Source organism: Aegilops tauschii, chromosome 2 (genome assembly GCF_002575655.3).
Source record: "Aegilops tauschii subsp. strangulata cultivar AL8/78 chromosome 2, Aet v6.0, whole genome shotgun sequence".
Classification (NCBI taxonomy): domain Eukaryota; kingdom Viridiplantae; phylum Streptophyta; class Magnoliopsida; order Poales; family Poaceae; genus Aegilops; species Aegilops tauschii.
In genome coordinates this window covers 193440105-193457085 of record NC_053036.3, presented here as the reverse complement: position 1 = coordinate 193457085, position 16981 = coordinate 193440105, and the positions used below count along the sequence as shown (strand labels likewise).

The window sequence follows — 16981 nt, the reverse complement described above, 5'->3', positions numbered from 1 at the left end:
TATTAGTTAGATGGCTTCTTCTCTCTCTTTGGATCTCAATACAAAGTTCTCCTCGATCTTCTTGGAGATCTATTCGATGTAATCTTCTTTTGCGGTGTGTTTGTCGAGATCCGATGAATTGTGGGTTTATGATCAAGATTATCTATGAACAATATTTGAATCTCCTCTGAATTCTTTTATGTATGATTGGTTATCTTTGCAAGTCTCTTCGAATTATCAGTTTGGTTTGGCCTACTAGATTGATCTTTCTTGCAATGGGAGAAGTGCTTAGCTTTGGGTTCAATCTTGCGGTGCTCGATCCCAGTGACAGAAAGGGAAACGACACGTATTGTATTGTTGCCATCGAGGATAAAAAGATGGGGTTTATATCATATTGCATGAGTTTATCCCTCTACATCATGTCATCTTACTTAAAGCATTACTCTGTTCTTATGAACTTAATACTCTAGATGCATGCTGGATAGCGGTCGATGTGTGGAGTAATAGTAGTAGATGCAGAATCGTTTCGGTCTACTTGTCACGGACGTGATGCCTATATACATGATCATACCTAGATATTCTCATAACTATGCTCAGTTCTATCAATTGCTCGACAGTAATTCGTTTACCCACCGTAATACTTATGCTATCTTGAGAGAAGCCACTAGTGAAACCTATGCCCCCGGGTCTATCTTCCATCATATTAATCTCCCAACAACAAGCTATTTCTGGCACCGTTTATTTTGCTTTCTTTACTTTTAGTCTTTATCATAAAAATACCAAAAATATTATCTTATCATCTCTATCAGATCTCACTCTCGTAAGTGACCGCGAAGGGATTGACAACCCCTTTATCGCGTTGGTTGCGAGGTTCTTATTTGTTTGTGTAGGTGCGTGGGACTCGAGCGTGGTCTCCTACTGGATTGATACCTTGGTTCTCAAAAACTGAGGGAAATACTTACGCTACTTTAATGCATCACCCTTTCCTCTTCAAGGGAAAACCAACGCAGTGCTCAAGAGGTAGCAGCCACCGACTCGCCTAACTGGGCGAGGTGGTTCGCCCTCGAGCACAAGGAGGCGAGGCAACACGGCGTGCGGGAGGTCGACCGCAGCGTGCCGCTGCCCCGGCTCGTCGTCTGGGAGGAAGACCAGGCGGCCCTTGCGGTGGTCTACCGCAAGAGCGAGGAGGACGAGCGGTGCAGGGTGGAGGCGGTGGAGGAAGAGGAGGCTCGCTACGAGGCTGCCATGGCGCAGGCCCTCGCCCTCTCCGCGGCCGGCGATTGCGTCGTGCCGCCGGTGGCCCCACCGTCCCCTCCCCGACGGCTCGTCAAGGCGGACCCGGAGCCGCAGCCGGAGCCTGAGCCGGAGCCAGATCCCATGGCGCGCTTCGCCTAGACGGGAGTGGTGCGCGAGTGGGTGTCCGCGCCACCGGTTTGGATGGGGGCGACCCCGGAGCAGGAGGCGGCGTACCTCGAGATGTGGCACCAGCGACGGCTCGCCGAGGAGCGCCATCACGACGAGTACGAGGAGATGCTCGAGCGCGACCTCGAGGAGGAGGCGCGCGAGGCTAAGGAGGAGGCGCGCCAAGCTGCGGCTGCACAGGCGGCCGCACAGCCCCCCGCGCCGGCACTGCCCCCGCCGGAACAGCTACCCGCGGCCTACATCGCCGCCGCCTGGAACACGGCGTTCCCCTGGGCCGGCCCTGCACCGACGCTCATCGACCTCACCCACCCCAAGGACGACGACGACGACAACGCCTAGGGCGCGCTAGGCAGCGCGCCGCCTTGTAGTTAGGTTGTTTTTAATTTCTTTTAATGCTAATGTGGACGCGTGGACTCTCGCCGGCCTTCCTGGCCGGCTTTAATGTTTAATTAAGTTGTTTTTATTTTAAATATGCATGCACAGTTTTTTTTGTCGCCGCCTTCAAAATGGGTCGGGCCAGCGTTGGGCGCACGAGCCGGCCCAAACGCGGAAGCGGACATCCGTGTCCGCCTGGTCGATCCAAACGGACAAAAAGCGGATGAAATCACCGTCCGTTTGGGTCGGCCCGTTGGAGTTGCTCACCATAGATTCAGGATAGACAAATAAACCACATGCAAATTTAAGGACAGACAAATATGATGGGACAGCGAGGGGATTTGGGGAAAATGGTAGGGGCGATGGAGGTGGTTGCCCTCTTTATATGATGGGACGTTTCGGGCATGTCGATGGACACGTGCTACCCCACGACCGCGGTCTTGCATGCGCCCACGTATACGCGGCCCCACTCGTCAGCTAACGGTCGAAGGCATTGACCCGACGGCAACGTCCGTTATAACCAGTTATGAGGGTTTCGGGCAAGGAAGTGGGGAAAAGTGAGCAAAAGTTAACAGAGTGGGGATGAATGAGTAGAGCTAAGGAACCAGGGGCACAGAAATAAAAATCCCATATTTTTTATATATTACAAGACAATTCTCCGTAAAGTTTCAAGACATTTGGAGCTATGCAGAATAGGTATCTCAAGTTTGCTCCTTTCTGGTCCAGAACTCCAGCTGCAGGCATTCTCCCTCTTCATGTAAATTTTGTAAAATAAGAGAGAAAAGGCATAAGAATTGTATCTTAAGGTGTAATAACAACCCATAATGCAATAAATATTAACATAAAAAACATGATGCAAAATGGACGTATCAGTATTGAATATCATTAAGGATCTTAACATATGATCTTCCACCAAATAAACCAACTAGCATCAACTACAAAGAGTAATCAACACTACTAGCAACCCATAGGTACCAATCTGAGGTTTTGAGGCAAAGATTGAATACAAGAGATGAACTAGGGTTTGAGATGAGATGGTGCTGGTGAAGATGATGAAGATTGGTCCTCCCACGATGAGAGGATCATTGATGATGATGATGGCTTTGATTTCCCCCTCCCGGAGGGAAATTTCCCCGGTAGAATCGCTCTGCCAGAGCCCTAGATAGCTTCTGCCTAGGTTCCGCCTCGAGACGGCGGCGCTTCATCCCTAAAGCCTTCCCCTTATTTTTTTTCTAGGTCAAAACGCCTCATATAGCAGAAGATAGGCACCAGAGGCTGGCCAGGGGGACCACAAGCTCAGGAGGCGCGCCCTGGGGGGTAGGGCGCACCCCCAGGCTTGTGGCCACCTGGTGCGTCCCCTCCTGGTATTTCTTCGCCCAGTATTTTTTATATTTCAAAATAATTCTCCGTAAAGTTTCAAGACATTTGGAGTTCTGCAGAATAGGGATATTAGATTTGCTCCTTTCCGGTCCAGAATTCCAGCTGCCGACATTCTCCCTTCATGTAAATCTTGTAAAATAAGAGAGAAAAGGTATGACAATTGCACCATAAAGTGTAATAACAACCCATAATGCAATAAATATCAACATAAAAACATGATGCAAAATGGACGTATCAGTATCATATTTGCCATCCAAAGCTCTAAGGATCTTCTTGATGATGAATTTGTCGGTCATCTCTTCGCTTCCTAAGACGAAAATCTCATTTGTGACGAGAGCAAGCCTAGAGTACATTTCGGCGACTTCTTCACCATCCTTCATCTTGAACTTGTCAAGTTAACTTTGAAGCACATCCAACTTGGACTCCTTGACGGACTCGATACCTTCGTGCATATCAACCAAAGTATCCCAAATTTCCTTTCCATTTTCAAGGCGGCTGATTTTGTTGAATTCTTGGGGCACAATCTATTGAAGAGAATATCCCAAGCTTGAGCATTTTATTGCAACATCTTCAATTCTTCCGCGGTCGCTCCATGATCTGGTTCTCTACCGTCCTCAAAGAATTCACCTTGCAAGCCAATACGGACAACAACCCAAACGGCGGGGTTATGACCAAGAATATGCATTTTCATCTTATGCTTCCAACTAGCAAAATTTGTACCATCAAAGTAAGGACCTCTACGGTGATGGTTACCCTCACTAGACGCCATACTCTCCTAGGTTGTGAAACCAAGGCTTTGATCACCAAAGCAATGAAAATCAAGGCTAATGGAGGCCAAAGCTCTGATACCACTTGTAGGATCGAAAGTATGTCTAGAGGGGGGTGATTAGACTACTTGACCAAATAAAAATCTTTCCTTTTCCCGATTTTAGCTGTGGGCAGATTTTAGCAATTATGACAAGTCAAGCAATCAACCTATACATGCAATTCTAAGATATAGCAGCAGAATGTAAAACATTGCGTATGAACGTAAAGGGAAGGGTTTGGAGAAGGCAAACACAATGGATACACGAAGATTTTGGGCGTAGTTCCGATAGGTGGCGATATCGTACGTCCATGTTGATGGAGACTTCAACCTACGAAGGGTAACGGTTGTGCGAGTCCACGGAGGGCTCCACCCACGAAGGGTCCACGAAGAAGCAACCTTGTCTATCCCACCATGGCCATCGCCCACGAAGGACTTGCCTCACTCGGGTAGATCTTCACGAAGTAGGCGATCTCCTTGACCTTACAAACTTCTTGGTTCAACTCCACATCATGTCGGAGGCTCCCAAGCGACACCTAACCAATATAGGAGACACCACTCTCCGAAAGGTAATAGACGGTGTGTTGATGATGAACTCCTTGCTCTTGTTCTTCAAATGATAGTCTCCCCAACACTCAACTCTCTCTCACAGATTTGGCTATGGTGGAAGAAGGATTTGAGTGGAAAGCAACTTGGGGAAGGCTAGAAATCAAGGTTCAAATGGTAGGAATGGAATCTCTTGATCTCAACACATGAGTAGGTGGTTCTCTCTCAGAAAATGAACGGTGGAAGTGTAGGCACATTCTGATGGCTCTCTCTTAGTAAGAGGAGGGTGGAGGGGTATATATAGCCTCCACACAAAATTCAACTGTTACACACTTTTGACCCATCTCGGTGACACCGATCTGTGCAAAATATGAACGTTAGGAATCTCGGTGGGATCAATAGGAACAACTCAGTGGGACCGATGTGCTAGGGCTTAGGGCAAATCTCATCTCGGGGGCGCTGATCGCATCATCTCGGTGGGACCGAAGTGAAGCAATAAGCAACAGAGAATCAGTCAAGCCAACTCAGTAGGACCGATTGCAACATCTTGGTGAGACCAAAGTAATTGCAACAAGTCACGGAGCTGGCAAGGCCATCTCGGTGGGACCGAGATCTATACCAGTGAGACCGAATTGTTAGGGTTTTGGCAGTGGCTAAGTCCACAAGAACTCGATGGCTCCAGATGAGAAGTTTTGGTGGGGCTGAGTTGGGAATTTGGGTTGGACATATTTGGATAGAGAAAGTGGCTGAGGGTTTTGGAGTAATATCACTAAGCACTTTGAGCAAATAGATCATTAAGCAACACCTCGCCCCCTTTTAATAGTATTGACTTTTCTATGGACTTAATGTGATCTTGGATCACTTAAAAATGTAGAGTCTTGAGCTTTTACCAATCTTTGTCCTTAGCATTTTGAGGGGTCCACATCTCTAGTTCATGCCATGCCAATCATTGAACATCCTGAAATATTTATCTTGAATGGACATTAGTTCAATGAGATATATATTGTTATGAATTACCAAACCACCCGGGGATTAGTTGCACTTTCAACACAAAAAATAGAAAAAAAACACTGAAAAAGAAAAAAGAAACATATGAAAGATTTCTAAAACCAACAAGAAACCTTCTCGTTCCTGCTATTGGCGAAGCGCTCGTGGTTCCTAATAGGTTGGTCCACTTTTCGACGCTATTAAGCGATCTAAGGGATACATATCACTAGCGCACATACATCCACCCACTAGTGGTAGTAGCAAGCCGAAGCTAGTTACTCGGCTAGACACCGGGGTTTTTTTGAAGTTGATGTGAAAGCTCAAACAAACTGGAAAGGAAGAGTGCTTAGCCACAGTCGACTGATAATAATGCGGGCATCGACGCCTCCCTAGGGCGCGGGGCGCGACACGTCCTTGTGGACCCCACACATGGCTTCCTCATCGACCTTACCTCAAAAGGGAAGCAACATCCCTATCTCTTCCTTCCAGCATAAACTCTCTCTCTCTCTTTATTACGAAACCGTTTGACCATTGTTAAGGTTATGACTGACTCGGCGGTAGAGCAGACGAATCGCAACCGTATGAAACAGTTTGACCATTGCAACAAGGTGTTCGTTGCAAACCAAGCGAGCACAACATAGTGCTTGTGCCAAGTCTGGCTGACTTGGTAATAGATCGGTCGGCTGTCTCAGTGTCATCCAAGGGCTGGCGAGACGGCTGATCTGATCTAATCTTTACGCGGCCGACTCGTACTGCCCAACTGGAAAACGCTCTCCCATCACAAAATGAAAGGGAAAAAAAAACTGGAAAACGATCTAAAGTCGTCTAAACCCCCTGGAAGGAGGGAGGAAATCCCTAATAACCCCCGGTCGCCTTTCCACGGCGAAAGGCATCCCGGCGGCGATGGCGGCGGCTGCGGCAAGGTCCGGATCCCGGCGCTTGTTCTCCATATCCGCCCTGGTGCCACCGAAGCCGCCGACCCCTCCCCCGAAGGCAGACCCCTTCGCCAGCCTCTTCGCCCCCGGTTTGATTCTTTCTTCCCCCTCCCCTTCTCCGTCTTCCATTATTTCCCCGTAACCACTCCCAGCTTTCCTCGCGTCTAGAGATATACACTTTACTAAAATGGGAGTGATCTTGCGGGATTATCACAAATTGGCTAGGGTCAGGTAGCTGTCGTTTTGGCTGGGCAGTTCTCTAGTGAGGGCTTGATTGTATAAGCTGGCGTCTCGGACATTGGACAAGTTTCTGGTAGCATGTTCACAAAGCTTACATATTGAGTTGTGCTGCTGCAGCATTGCTTATTCAAGCCCTGCATTATTTTATGGATTTGGACTGCTTTATGATTACCCTTTTTATTCAATTTATACAGATCTAATCGTTTGAAAAAACATACAGAGGGTACCATGGAGTAGTTGCAAATCATAGACACGACTTATGTTGAGTAACCCGAGCATATACATGTTCTGGCATTGTTCATGTGATGTGAACTAATCGCACAAATGGTTCTTATAAACTAGTTAGCGGGAGAGTTGTAAAAGGGTATCAAGTGACCATAGGAAATGAACTCTGTTCTGCATCCATGGATAACTAACTATGAACCATATGATCAAATCGTCTGATTTTTCTGGAAGAGTTAGACCTTGTGAAAGATAGTCCAAACATTGCTTAGATGGTACATAAAGATGGACCTATACACGAATCCAACCACATTTTTTCAATTCAGTCTCACACCAGACCGCGTCCTGGCAAACTCTATGGGTCTTCTGTTTATCTGTGACAAAGCCTACAGCAGAGCACTGTGATGTTAGATGAGCATCTTTCTCTTGGAATCATAAAAATCTGCATGATCATGGAATGGAAGCTGACCACTCCTCTGAGATCCTATCATTCAACTGTTTGAGCTGAGACTACATATTGAAACTGAAAGATTGGTTGAATCAATGATGGACTAGCAGAACAGCGGCCCAGTTTGCAGGATGCATAATCCTGATTCTAACTACAATAGCAATCCCAATACTCCACTTTCTCTTCAGGCGCCTCTATTCCATCTTTGGTTTCTTCTGCTTCTCACTGTCAACTTTATTATTTTCATTTAACGTACCATCATCAGCAGCGTAGGTGGTGAAGCATCAGAAATTAGACCAGTGATGTTTCCCACTAGCAAATACCAAATAGGTGAGCAGTTCATGTGGAGATCGTGAAATTAAACCAAATATTCGGTTATCTTAACTTGAGGCTGAAACTTCTCCAATCTTGGTTCTTGCTTGATCCTGCATGTGCACACAAGGAACTTTATAACATGAAAACCAGAAAATACTTTAGTAAGTACCAATTAAAGCCAGTGTAGTTATATAAACACCCTGGTGAGTACCATTTAAAGATGTTGCAGTAACAGTGTAGTGATTCCTAAAATTTATCATAAGTTGTAATTAAATGCGTTAAATGTATTTCATCATATAGTTCCGCTTTCTATTTTGTGTCTTTTATTACACTTGGAAGTTTATGTTTGTTGCCCCTGTTTGATTTGTTTCCTTTCATGTTTAACCTTCTGGTGTACGTAACGTCTGGATTATGATAGTATTAACAATGATTTATAGGGTTAAGCAAGCGAACAACAACTGATGGACTTAGGGAAGCTTTTGCAAAGTCTGGTGAAGTTGTGCATGGTATGTTTTTCTTATACATTTAAACATTCATTCTTCACATGCTGTATTCGTGCACTGGTTCTGACATATTTGAGGACTAAAGTGCAGCAAGCAGATATAGCAAAGTACAGTAATTTATGTCTTGAGTTCATGCAATACTATTCAATTTTACCAGAACTAAGGGCATCCCGGTGCACGTAGCTCCTGCTTGTGCAGGGTCCGGGGAAGGGTCCGACCACTTTGGGTCTATAGTACGCAGCCTTTACCTACATTTCTGCAAGAGGCTGTTTCCAGGACTCGAAACTGTGACCTCATGGTCACAAGGCAACAGCTTTACCGCTGCGCCAAGGCAACAGTAATTTATGTCTTGAGTTCATGCAATACCATTCAATTTTACCAGAACTATTGCACGAATATAATGCAGTCAGGATTTTGTTGTTTTCTGCTAACACCTTTTAGCTATAACTAATCCCTGGTATAATGGCATATTCTGCCATTATCATGTGTCTATGCATAATTTATGCCTTAAATTCATGTACTCTTTTCAATATGCCACAAGAATCATTAAGAATAGCTTCCAAATACTTGTTTAGTGAATCTTCCTTGAAAATATTTGACAATTGCAATAGTACAAGTATGAGTGTTCTACCCTTGATCAGACCAGCTAGAATGAAAAGGCAAATCTAAAACTCTAGAAGCAAAATTAGAAGGCAAATATAAAACTTGCTCTGTTTGCCTTCTGTACCAAACTAATGTTAGATGGATATCATGTATGATTGTTCTGCCTATTCTATCCTTCGGTTAAGTTGGGTCTGCCATGTGAATTGCTCCCTGTTTCCATTCAAAAGGTGTTAAATAACTATTTGACTTTTCTGTTCTTTGTTGTTAAATAACAGTTATTTCAATATCGTGCATCCTATTAACCTTATTAAATGCTGATGGGGTTCTCTTTTGGCAAACCTTCCAGCATCATCTGTAAAAAATTCAAGGTGGTATATGATCAATGCAAACCGTTCAGGTCCTTTGACAGTGCGTAAAGAATACCGCAAAGTGCTTCCTTCTTTCATAAGGCCATCTGCATCTTACTCCACAGAAGCCTCAGAAAAAAGACCAAAACAGGTTTGTTAGCTAGTTCTGTTCGCCGATTTAGTTTATTGAATACTATTTTCTTGTGTATTTTCCTGGTTGTGATGACCCTTGGTAGTTTTCAGCATTGACTGACAGTGTTGTCAATTTTTTGAACATGCTACTCCTGCTGGTCCATATTAATTGTCGCCGAAATGGATGTATCTAGGCGTATTTCAGTGCCAGATACATCCGTTTGAGCGACAACTAATATGGATCGGAGGGAGTACTATAAATTGTGTGTTGGCTGTGGAATATTGGAAACTATTAACCATGTCATTGTCACCTTGTTACCATCTGCAGTAGTGACTAATGATCAGTTGTGCATACACATGCATAAGCTTTACTAGTTTTCTTTTCATGTTCATTAGATTAAATGCTGTTGGGATCAGTGCATCAGGAAGCTGCTGCATCTTTATTGATCAATGCATATGCATTAGCACCTATAATGTGGTTTTGAACTATTTTTGCAGAATAGATTGTTAGGTGTTCCTCAAATGCTATGAGAATGGAACGATGTTGCATATACTGAAAATTCTGTTTTATTGTTCATATCAGTATAGGTAGTTGCTAGGTGCTTAATTGTCTTTTCGATAAAGCATCTTGATGTTGTGATATCAGATAACAAGTTCCTCATTTTACCTACACCAGATTTCTTGATAAGGCATGAATTGTTCATCCGATAGGGGAAACTAATTATGTTAGTTATAGACTATAGTTTGCCTGAAAGTCTGGAATCTTGTCTATTCTCTTCGTTTATTCATTGACAACATTTGCCGCAGAAAGGCTGAGTATTTTGTACTAACTCTCCCCTCAACAATATTTATCACGTAACACCTTGCATTTTCAGTTTTTGAGGCCCATTGTTCATGCATTTCTTCGTCTACACTTTAAATTTAAAGTAAACTTTATATGGTTCTGTTGTTTCCTTTTTCCTATTTCATGCCACACTGGTTCATTTTTCTTATGGTGCATGCCACACTGGGTCATTTTTTATTGCTTATAGAAGACTGCCACCTTTATCCTCAGGAGAGAACAGACTTGACGACTGTTGAAGATCCCTTTAATGCCCCTACCTACAATATACCTGAGAAGCCAGTGACATTTGTCGAGGGCGCCTCTTACAGTGTTGTAATACTTGCTGGGCTTGGAGTTGCTGCATTGGCTGGATATGCTGTTTTCAAAGAGCTTATATTTGAACCAAAAGAGTATGTCCTTTGTGTTTTTCTGATTGAACTTAAGATGCCAAATAGCACAATTAGTAAGAAACATGATAATACATATGGCCATATGGGCATGTTTACTGCCAAAATTTGGAGTCCCCGTCACTGGTTTCCTCTTAGTATATTTATTGCCGACACATGTATGCTATTTCTTCCATTGGTTTGTACTTTGTGTCACCCCCCATCGCTTGGTTGATATACTTGACGGTAGATAGTCCAAACTTGCGGCAAACTAAGCGCTCTTTCATAACCAACTTTGTGGTTGGCATATCTTGGCATACTTATTAACCTAGTCTGCTCCTGCCACCTATGCATGGTACTCAGCTTCTCCCTGAAGCTGACCAAGTAAATAACTTGGTGGTGTAGATTTTGTTTAGCAGGTTGTCAATCATAGCATACTTGATAATTCTGCGTGATTTACTTATTATCTTGTGTATCTGATACTCCCTCCCTTTCAAAATATAAGGTGTATTAGTATTGTCGAAGGTCGAATTTGTGCATGTTTGACCAAGTTTATAGAAAAAAGCGTCAATATCTACAATACCAAATTTGTATCATTAGATCTACCATGAAAATATTTTCATATATTTATTTATATTGTAAATGTCGATATTTTATTCTATAGTCTAGGTCAAACATATATATGTTGGGTTTTTATCATTTATGCCACTAGTTGTGTCCCACTACTCAGTTTTGCCATTAGAAGCTACAACTGCTCAAAAATGACATCGTTCCGTGAGATGCTTGCTCAAAAATGCCATCGTTCCGTTAGATGTTTGCTCAAAAATGCCATTAGATGTCAGGTCAAACCCATTGACCATGTTATATGACAAAAATGCCCCTAGACCCACATTTCAGTTCTCTCCAGTGGTGAATCTAGAAAGAAAATGGAGGTTGGCTCAAAGTTTACGCCCAGAAAACTAAACCCTCTTTTGAAGAAAAACAATTGTCTCCTAATCTTTTGTACAAATAAACTGAAACATTTAGTATTTACTAGAATTTTTTGGATTTTTTAAAAATATCAAATTTTGCACAAAAAATGAATTTGTTTAGCAAAATAGCCATTATCTCCAAATCCATTCGTCTAAATAAGCTCAAACTTTTCCATTACTGGAAACATGTACTCCCTCCGTAAACTAATATAAGAGCGTTTAGATCACTACTTTAGTAATCTAAATGCTCTTATATTAGTTTACAGAGGGAGTACTATTTACTACTCCCTCCGTCCTGAATTACTAGGTAATAGATTTTTTTGGATAATCTAGCTACAGACAACTAAACTAGCTACTGCAAATTAATTATAACTAGAACTGAATTAATTATAACTAGAACTAAAGCCTACAGCAAATTAATTATAACTAGAACTGAATTAGTAGCTACCGACTAGAACTAAACTAGCTATGCCAACTACAAAATAGGCAGAGTCCAATCGTCCAGAGAAGAAATTAGACAGAGGAGAAGAATTCTACCGGCTCGCAGGGAGCCTCGGAGGTCCAGGTCCTCCCTGGATCCTTGGCTGCGTCAGGCGATGGGCGACGGCCAGGCGGTGGCGGAACCGGCAAGCTCCGAAAGGCCTGGCCGACGGGCGACAGGCTACGAGCTGTCCGCCTCCCCGTGCTGCCGTGCTGGCTCCCTCGTTGGGCGGCGAGCTCGGAGCCTCGACCTGCTCGGTTGGCAAGCTCAGCGCCTCCGCCTGCTCCGGCCGTCCGGCGGCTAGGTCGTTGAGAGCAGGGGAGCGTGCGGCCGTGAGGGCTGCCTCCATGCCTCGCTACCCAGCTCGTGCGGGTGCGGCTGCTGTTTCTGCTTGTGGGCTTGTGCCAAATTCACTTAGATAGGCCGGCTGACCTGCTCTTCCTGGGCTGGGCCTATCGATGCATAGTAGTAAAAAAAAATAATCGCGATTTTGGAGGGTAGGCTCGAGCCTATCGAAGCCTCACCGGTAGATTCGCCACTGGTTCTCTCTATCTCACAATGATAAGTGTGGGACCCACTTGTCAGGAGTAAGCATGCAGATAATTTTACGGGAAAATAAGAACGTTGTTGGGATCAAGTGGGACCCGCACTTTATTGTAGTGAGAGAGGGAGAGCTGACATGTTGGTCCATAGGTATTTATGTCATTATAACATGGCAAACGAGATTTGAGCTGGCATTAATGGTGTCCATTGGCATTTTTTAGCATGTGCCTAACAAAGCGATGACATTTTTGAGCAGTTGAAATTCCTTGTAGCAAAACTGAGTAGTGGGACACAACTAGTGGCATAAATGATAAAAACCCATATATGTTTGACTTTCACAAAAGCGATGCACCTTGTGTTCTGAAACGGAGGGAGTAAGAAGTTTTGTATTTTTTATCGCCTCTTTTTCTTTTTTTGTATCACATGGTTGTTTTTGTTGCTCTATGCCTAAGCATGCCTCTGTAGTTTACACCTTTTTTTCTTCTGGAAAATGCCTGTGGTATTCCCTTGCAATGTGAATGGGAAATTGCCTAATGTTGCTACCCTTCTACAGGTACAAGATTTTTGGGAAAGCTCTAGTAAGAGTTCAGAGTGATAGTCAGGTTTGTGGCTGTTCGTGTTATTTCCATTTTTCCCTTGCATACTTGCTGTTCCTCTCTTAGTATACTTTGTCTATCGCATGTTTGTCAGGTTACAGCCAAAATTGGTTACCCTATAACTGGTTATGGTACGGAATCCAGAAACCGCGCAGCTCGGCAGCGCATCCAAAACAGGGTTTGGACAGATGAGGATGGTGTTGAACATGTGGAGGTAGCATAATTTCCTCTCTAGTCTATACAGCCGTGTGTTCTTTAATTATGCAGCTTACTTGCACATCAAGATAATGGTAACTAAGTGAATGAAAATGGACAAGTTTACCGTGAGGGGCTGCAACAGTTAGGGTGACACTTATTCTCTGACAATTTGTTAGCAGCATATGGCAATGAGCCAATGACTTCCCTTGGCCAGGAGCAAGCTTGCAAATGACAACATAGGGAGAGAAACAGAGATGAGAGCAAACACAACTTTTTTCTTCTAAAATCAGTCTCAAGTCATGATTAATGATAATACTTACTAGTAAAGAGAGTTTTAGTATGTAGTGGACCCTGACAAGTTTATATGCTTTCAGATGCTCTACTAATTCCGCAAGCAAGGGGCACTAGGATATTGATATGAATTCATGTAGTAATTTACATAGTTGTATCGGCAAGTCTTTGAAGCTGGTTGATCAGTTGGAATTCACATGCATCATTTCAGGTAGGCTTTCACATCCGAGGGCCGCATGGAGCTGGAAAGGTCTTTGCGGAGATGTTCAAAGATAGCTCCGACAGGACATGGAAGTTCACGTTTCTTCTCGTCGAGATTACGTCACCGCGACCTGCACAAATCATGTTAGAATCTTACCTACCAGCATAGGGATGCAAGAGACCAGATCAGCCAGCAGTGGCACATCCATGCGACACTTCATTTTACATCCCATCTCCAATGGCCTGCATCTGATGTTAAATACCCGTCCTCGGATTAAAGAAGTTGTGAATTTTGAACTTCCCCGAAAGCATAAGTAGGAGGAAGATGAACCATCAGAGCTGCTGACCAGAGTATCTTAGACATGGTGTACCGTGCAAGGACCTTGATGTTGTTGCTTTGTTTAGCTGAAAGGCGTGCAGGCACATGTGTACAACCCTTCTTTCCCGGTGCTCCTCAAACATGGGAGGGAGCAAGTGATCCTTCATCTATCGAGTTTTGGTCCCATTTCAGGCAGTTTTAATGATGCACATGGATTTCGTGCAAGCCTCCAATGATGTCCAAATAGCAATAATATCTGGTTACATTACGACTTTCAAGCCTGGGTTTCCAGGCATGTATGAAGTGATCTTCAATACAAGGGTGCATGTTTCTTTAGCATTGCTAAAATTCAGTTAAAACCTAGAGACGGTAAAAGTACCGCACTTGCGGACTCCACTGGAGGATACGGCTCAATAGTCAGACTATGGCATAAGTTCTTTTTTTTTTGCGGGGGAAACTACAGCACAAAAACGAAACTATTTCCTCCACTGAAAGGACGATCAATTTTAATGAGTTCTACTAGGGCATATGCCTGTGCGTTGCAACAGAAAAATAAATTGCCGTGCATGTGCTAGCATGACAACCCTTGCTTCGCTAGGCCAAAATGCGTACCAGCAACACGACATCCGAACAATGACAGGGAGTTGCCAAGGTTTAGAGAAAAAAAATACATTCTCCGAACAATTTAGGCCTCCAGTTAATAATCGGCGCACCGCATCGCACACCCAATCCTTGCTACTCTTTTTGCAGCCCTAAAAATCTTCCTTCCTTTAACTTTAAAAATACTCATAGTGTAATGCAACGTTTCCTTCCTTGCAAAGTAAAGCCTGCCGCCATGTTCCTCGTGAGGCACACCATCAGCTCCAATTCCAAACCAGGCGTGCAGCCAGCCTCCGCACAGCCGCCTCCAGCAAGGCCAGAATTCCCTCGCACTCGGCGACGATGGCCTTGTCCAGCCCGCTCCGTATGACGGGCGCGAAGAAGAGCCAGGACGCGGTCCCCGTCACGAACGCCAGCGTGGCCGCCGTCGCCGCCGCGCGCGGCGGCCGCCATGCGCTGCCCCGCCTCACCCACCGCCGCTCGGCCACCACGCACGCGCCGTGGAGGACGAAGAACGCGGTCACCTCCCCCGTGCCGGCCTCGAGCGTGATGTAGTAGAACATCACCTCGTGCATGAGGCCCGACACGAGGAACGTGGCGAGCACGCCGGCGGAGTAGCCGAGGCGGGCGCGCACGGGGCGGTACACGCTCGGCCGGAGCGCCCCGGGGACCATGAGGTTCCACCGCCGGCCCCAGAAGTCGCGGAGCGACGAGGCGAGGTACGGCCGGTCGAACTGCGGCTTCAGCTCCGCGCCCAGCAGCGTCCGGGCGAACGCCGCGGCGGACGCCAGGAAGAGCTCGAGCATCAGGTACACGTGCGCGCCGTCGAACGCGACCACGGCGTACGCCGGCATCCTCGCCCGGAGGCCACGGAGCGAGACGAGCGCCGCGAAGAGGGCCGCCTTGGCCGCGTAGGAGAGCAGGAACCCGGCAGGGAGGGACCGCGAGGTCTGCGCCCTGTCCCGGACATTGACGGGGAGCGCGGCGCAGGCGGCGAAGCGCACGGCTGGGAGGGACGGGTGGAGCGGGCCGTGGCCGGCGGCGAGGAGGAGGAGCTTGAAGCCGCAGAGCCAGACGAGGAAGAAGGCGGAGATGGTGCGGAGGTGGATGGAGGAGAAGGTGAAGGGGAGGATGGGGAGGAGGAGGAGCACCGGGAGGAGCGCCGCGAGGCGGGGGAGGCCGGGGCCCAAGCGCGAGGCGGCGAGGCGCGCGTAGGCCATGGCCGCGGCCACGGCGGCCGAGACCAGTGCAAGGCTGGCTACCTCGGACGCCATCCCGCGCTCGATGAGCGCAGCCGCTGCTGACCTGCTAAGGTCTGGGATGGACTCCAACGTCAAAACGATGATCCAATGAAGGTGTAGTGCCAAACGATGATCTGAAGAAGGATTAAAGAAAGGCGAACGCTTTGGTGTGCGATATGCTTATGTACAGTCTAGCAAGAGAGGTAAGTTGCCAGAAAATTGAATTTGGGTCAGTCGTTTTTCTCGGCCGTTGATTGCTGCTCTAAGATTCCTGTTATCTTTTGTTTTTTGTTGTGTGGTGACTTGTTTTGGGCTGGGAATTTGTTGGATGAGTCAATACCTTAATGGGCCGAGGGCCGTTAACTGGGCAACCAAGAGCTCTATCTAGCCCACTCGACAAACCAGCCATCCCCTCTCTCCCTTTGCCTTTTCTGTTTTTTTATGTTTATGCCCTTTTGCTTTTGTTTTTTGTTTTTAGTGTTTTTTCTTATCAGTTTTTTGTGATGTTTGATGAGTGTACATGTATTCATGCAAGTGCTATACAATAAGTGTGTAACTATATTATTGTGAAAATTGTACTGTTATATTCGTATTATTTGTATATTACAAAAGGTGAAGTTTTAGTGCAAATTTTTGTGCAACTTTTATTTGTGTGTTTATATATTATTAGTATTAAAGTGTAATACCAATGTCACTATTTCATTCTTACTTATAAACAATATTATTTTTATTTTATCTTAATTTTTATTAGAGTTTCCTTGTTCTTTAAAGGTAACACCAATTCCATATTATAAAAGCGCATATTTTTTGTAAATTGTGTGCAAATTTTATCATGTTTTAGTATTTATTTTATTTTCCTTCTTCTCAAGGGTTAATAGCGTTTCCACTAATTCATTCTTACTCAGATAATTTTATTGTTTTGAATTCCTTTTAGTTTTTATCCAGTTTCTTTCTTCATAAGGGGTAATACCAATCCCACCAACCCATTCATTCTTAGGGCACTTCTATTAGCCAAAATTTCGCCATTATATGATTATTCTTGCATATTAGAGAAAGCACAATTCCTGTATAAATTCTATGCAAATTTTGTCA

At 45.0% G+C, this 16981-nt stretch overlaps 2 protein-coding genes across 2 annotated transcripts; one reads left to right on the top strand and one right to left on the bottom strand.

Annotated features, from left to right (window-relative positions):
• Positions 1-6273: 6273 nt before the first annotated feature.
• Positions 6274-14384, top strand: LOC109744981 (probable mitochondrial import inner membrane translocase subunit TIM21). Its single transcript, XM_020304118.4, has 7 exons — positions 6274-6518; positions 8092-8160; positions 9107-9258; positions 10294-10472; positions 12997-13045; positions 13134-13253; positions 13740-14384. The coding sequence occupies exons 1-7, from the start codon at positions 6398-6400 to the stop codon at positions 13896-13898; spliced, it is 849 nt and encodes a 282-aa protein (XP_020159707.1). The 5' UTR covers positions 6274-6397; the 3' UTR covers positions 13899-14384.
• Positions 14385-14701: 317 nt separating this feature from the next.
• Positions 14702-16616, bottom strand: LOC109744983 (probable long-chain-alcohol O-fatty-acyltransferase 5). The gene has a single exon (XM_020304121.4). The coding sequence runs from the start codon at positions 15920-15922 to the stop codon at positions 14906-14908; it is 1017 nt and encodes a 338-aa protein (XP_020159710.1). The 5' UTR covers positions 15923-16616; the 3' UTR covers positions 14702-14905.
• Between the last annotated feature and the right edge of the window lie 365 nt (positions 16617-16981).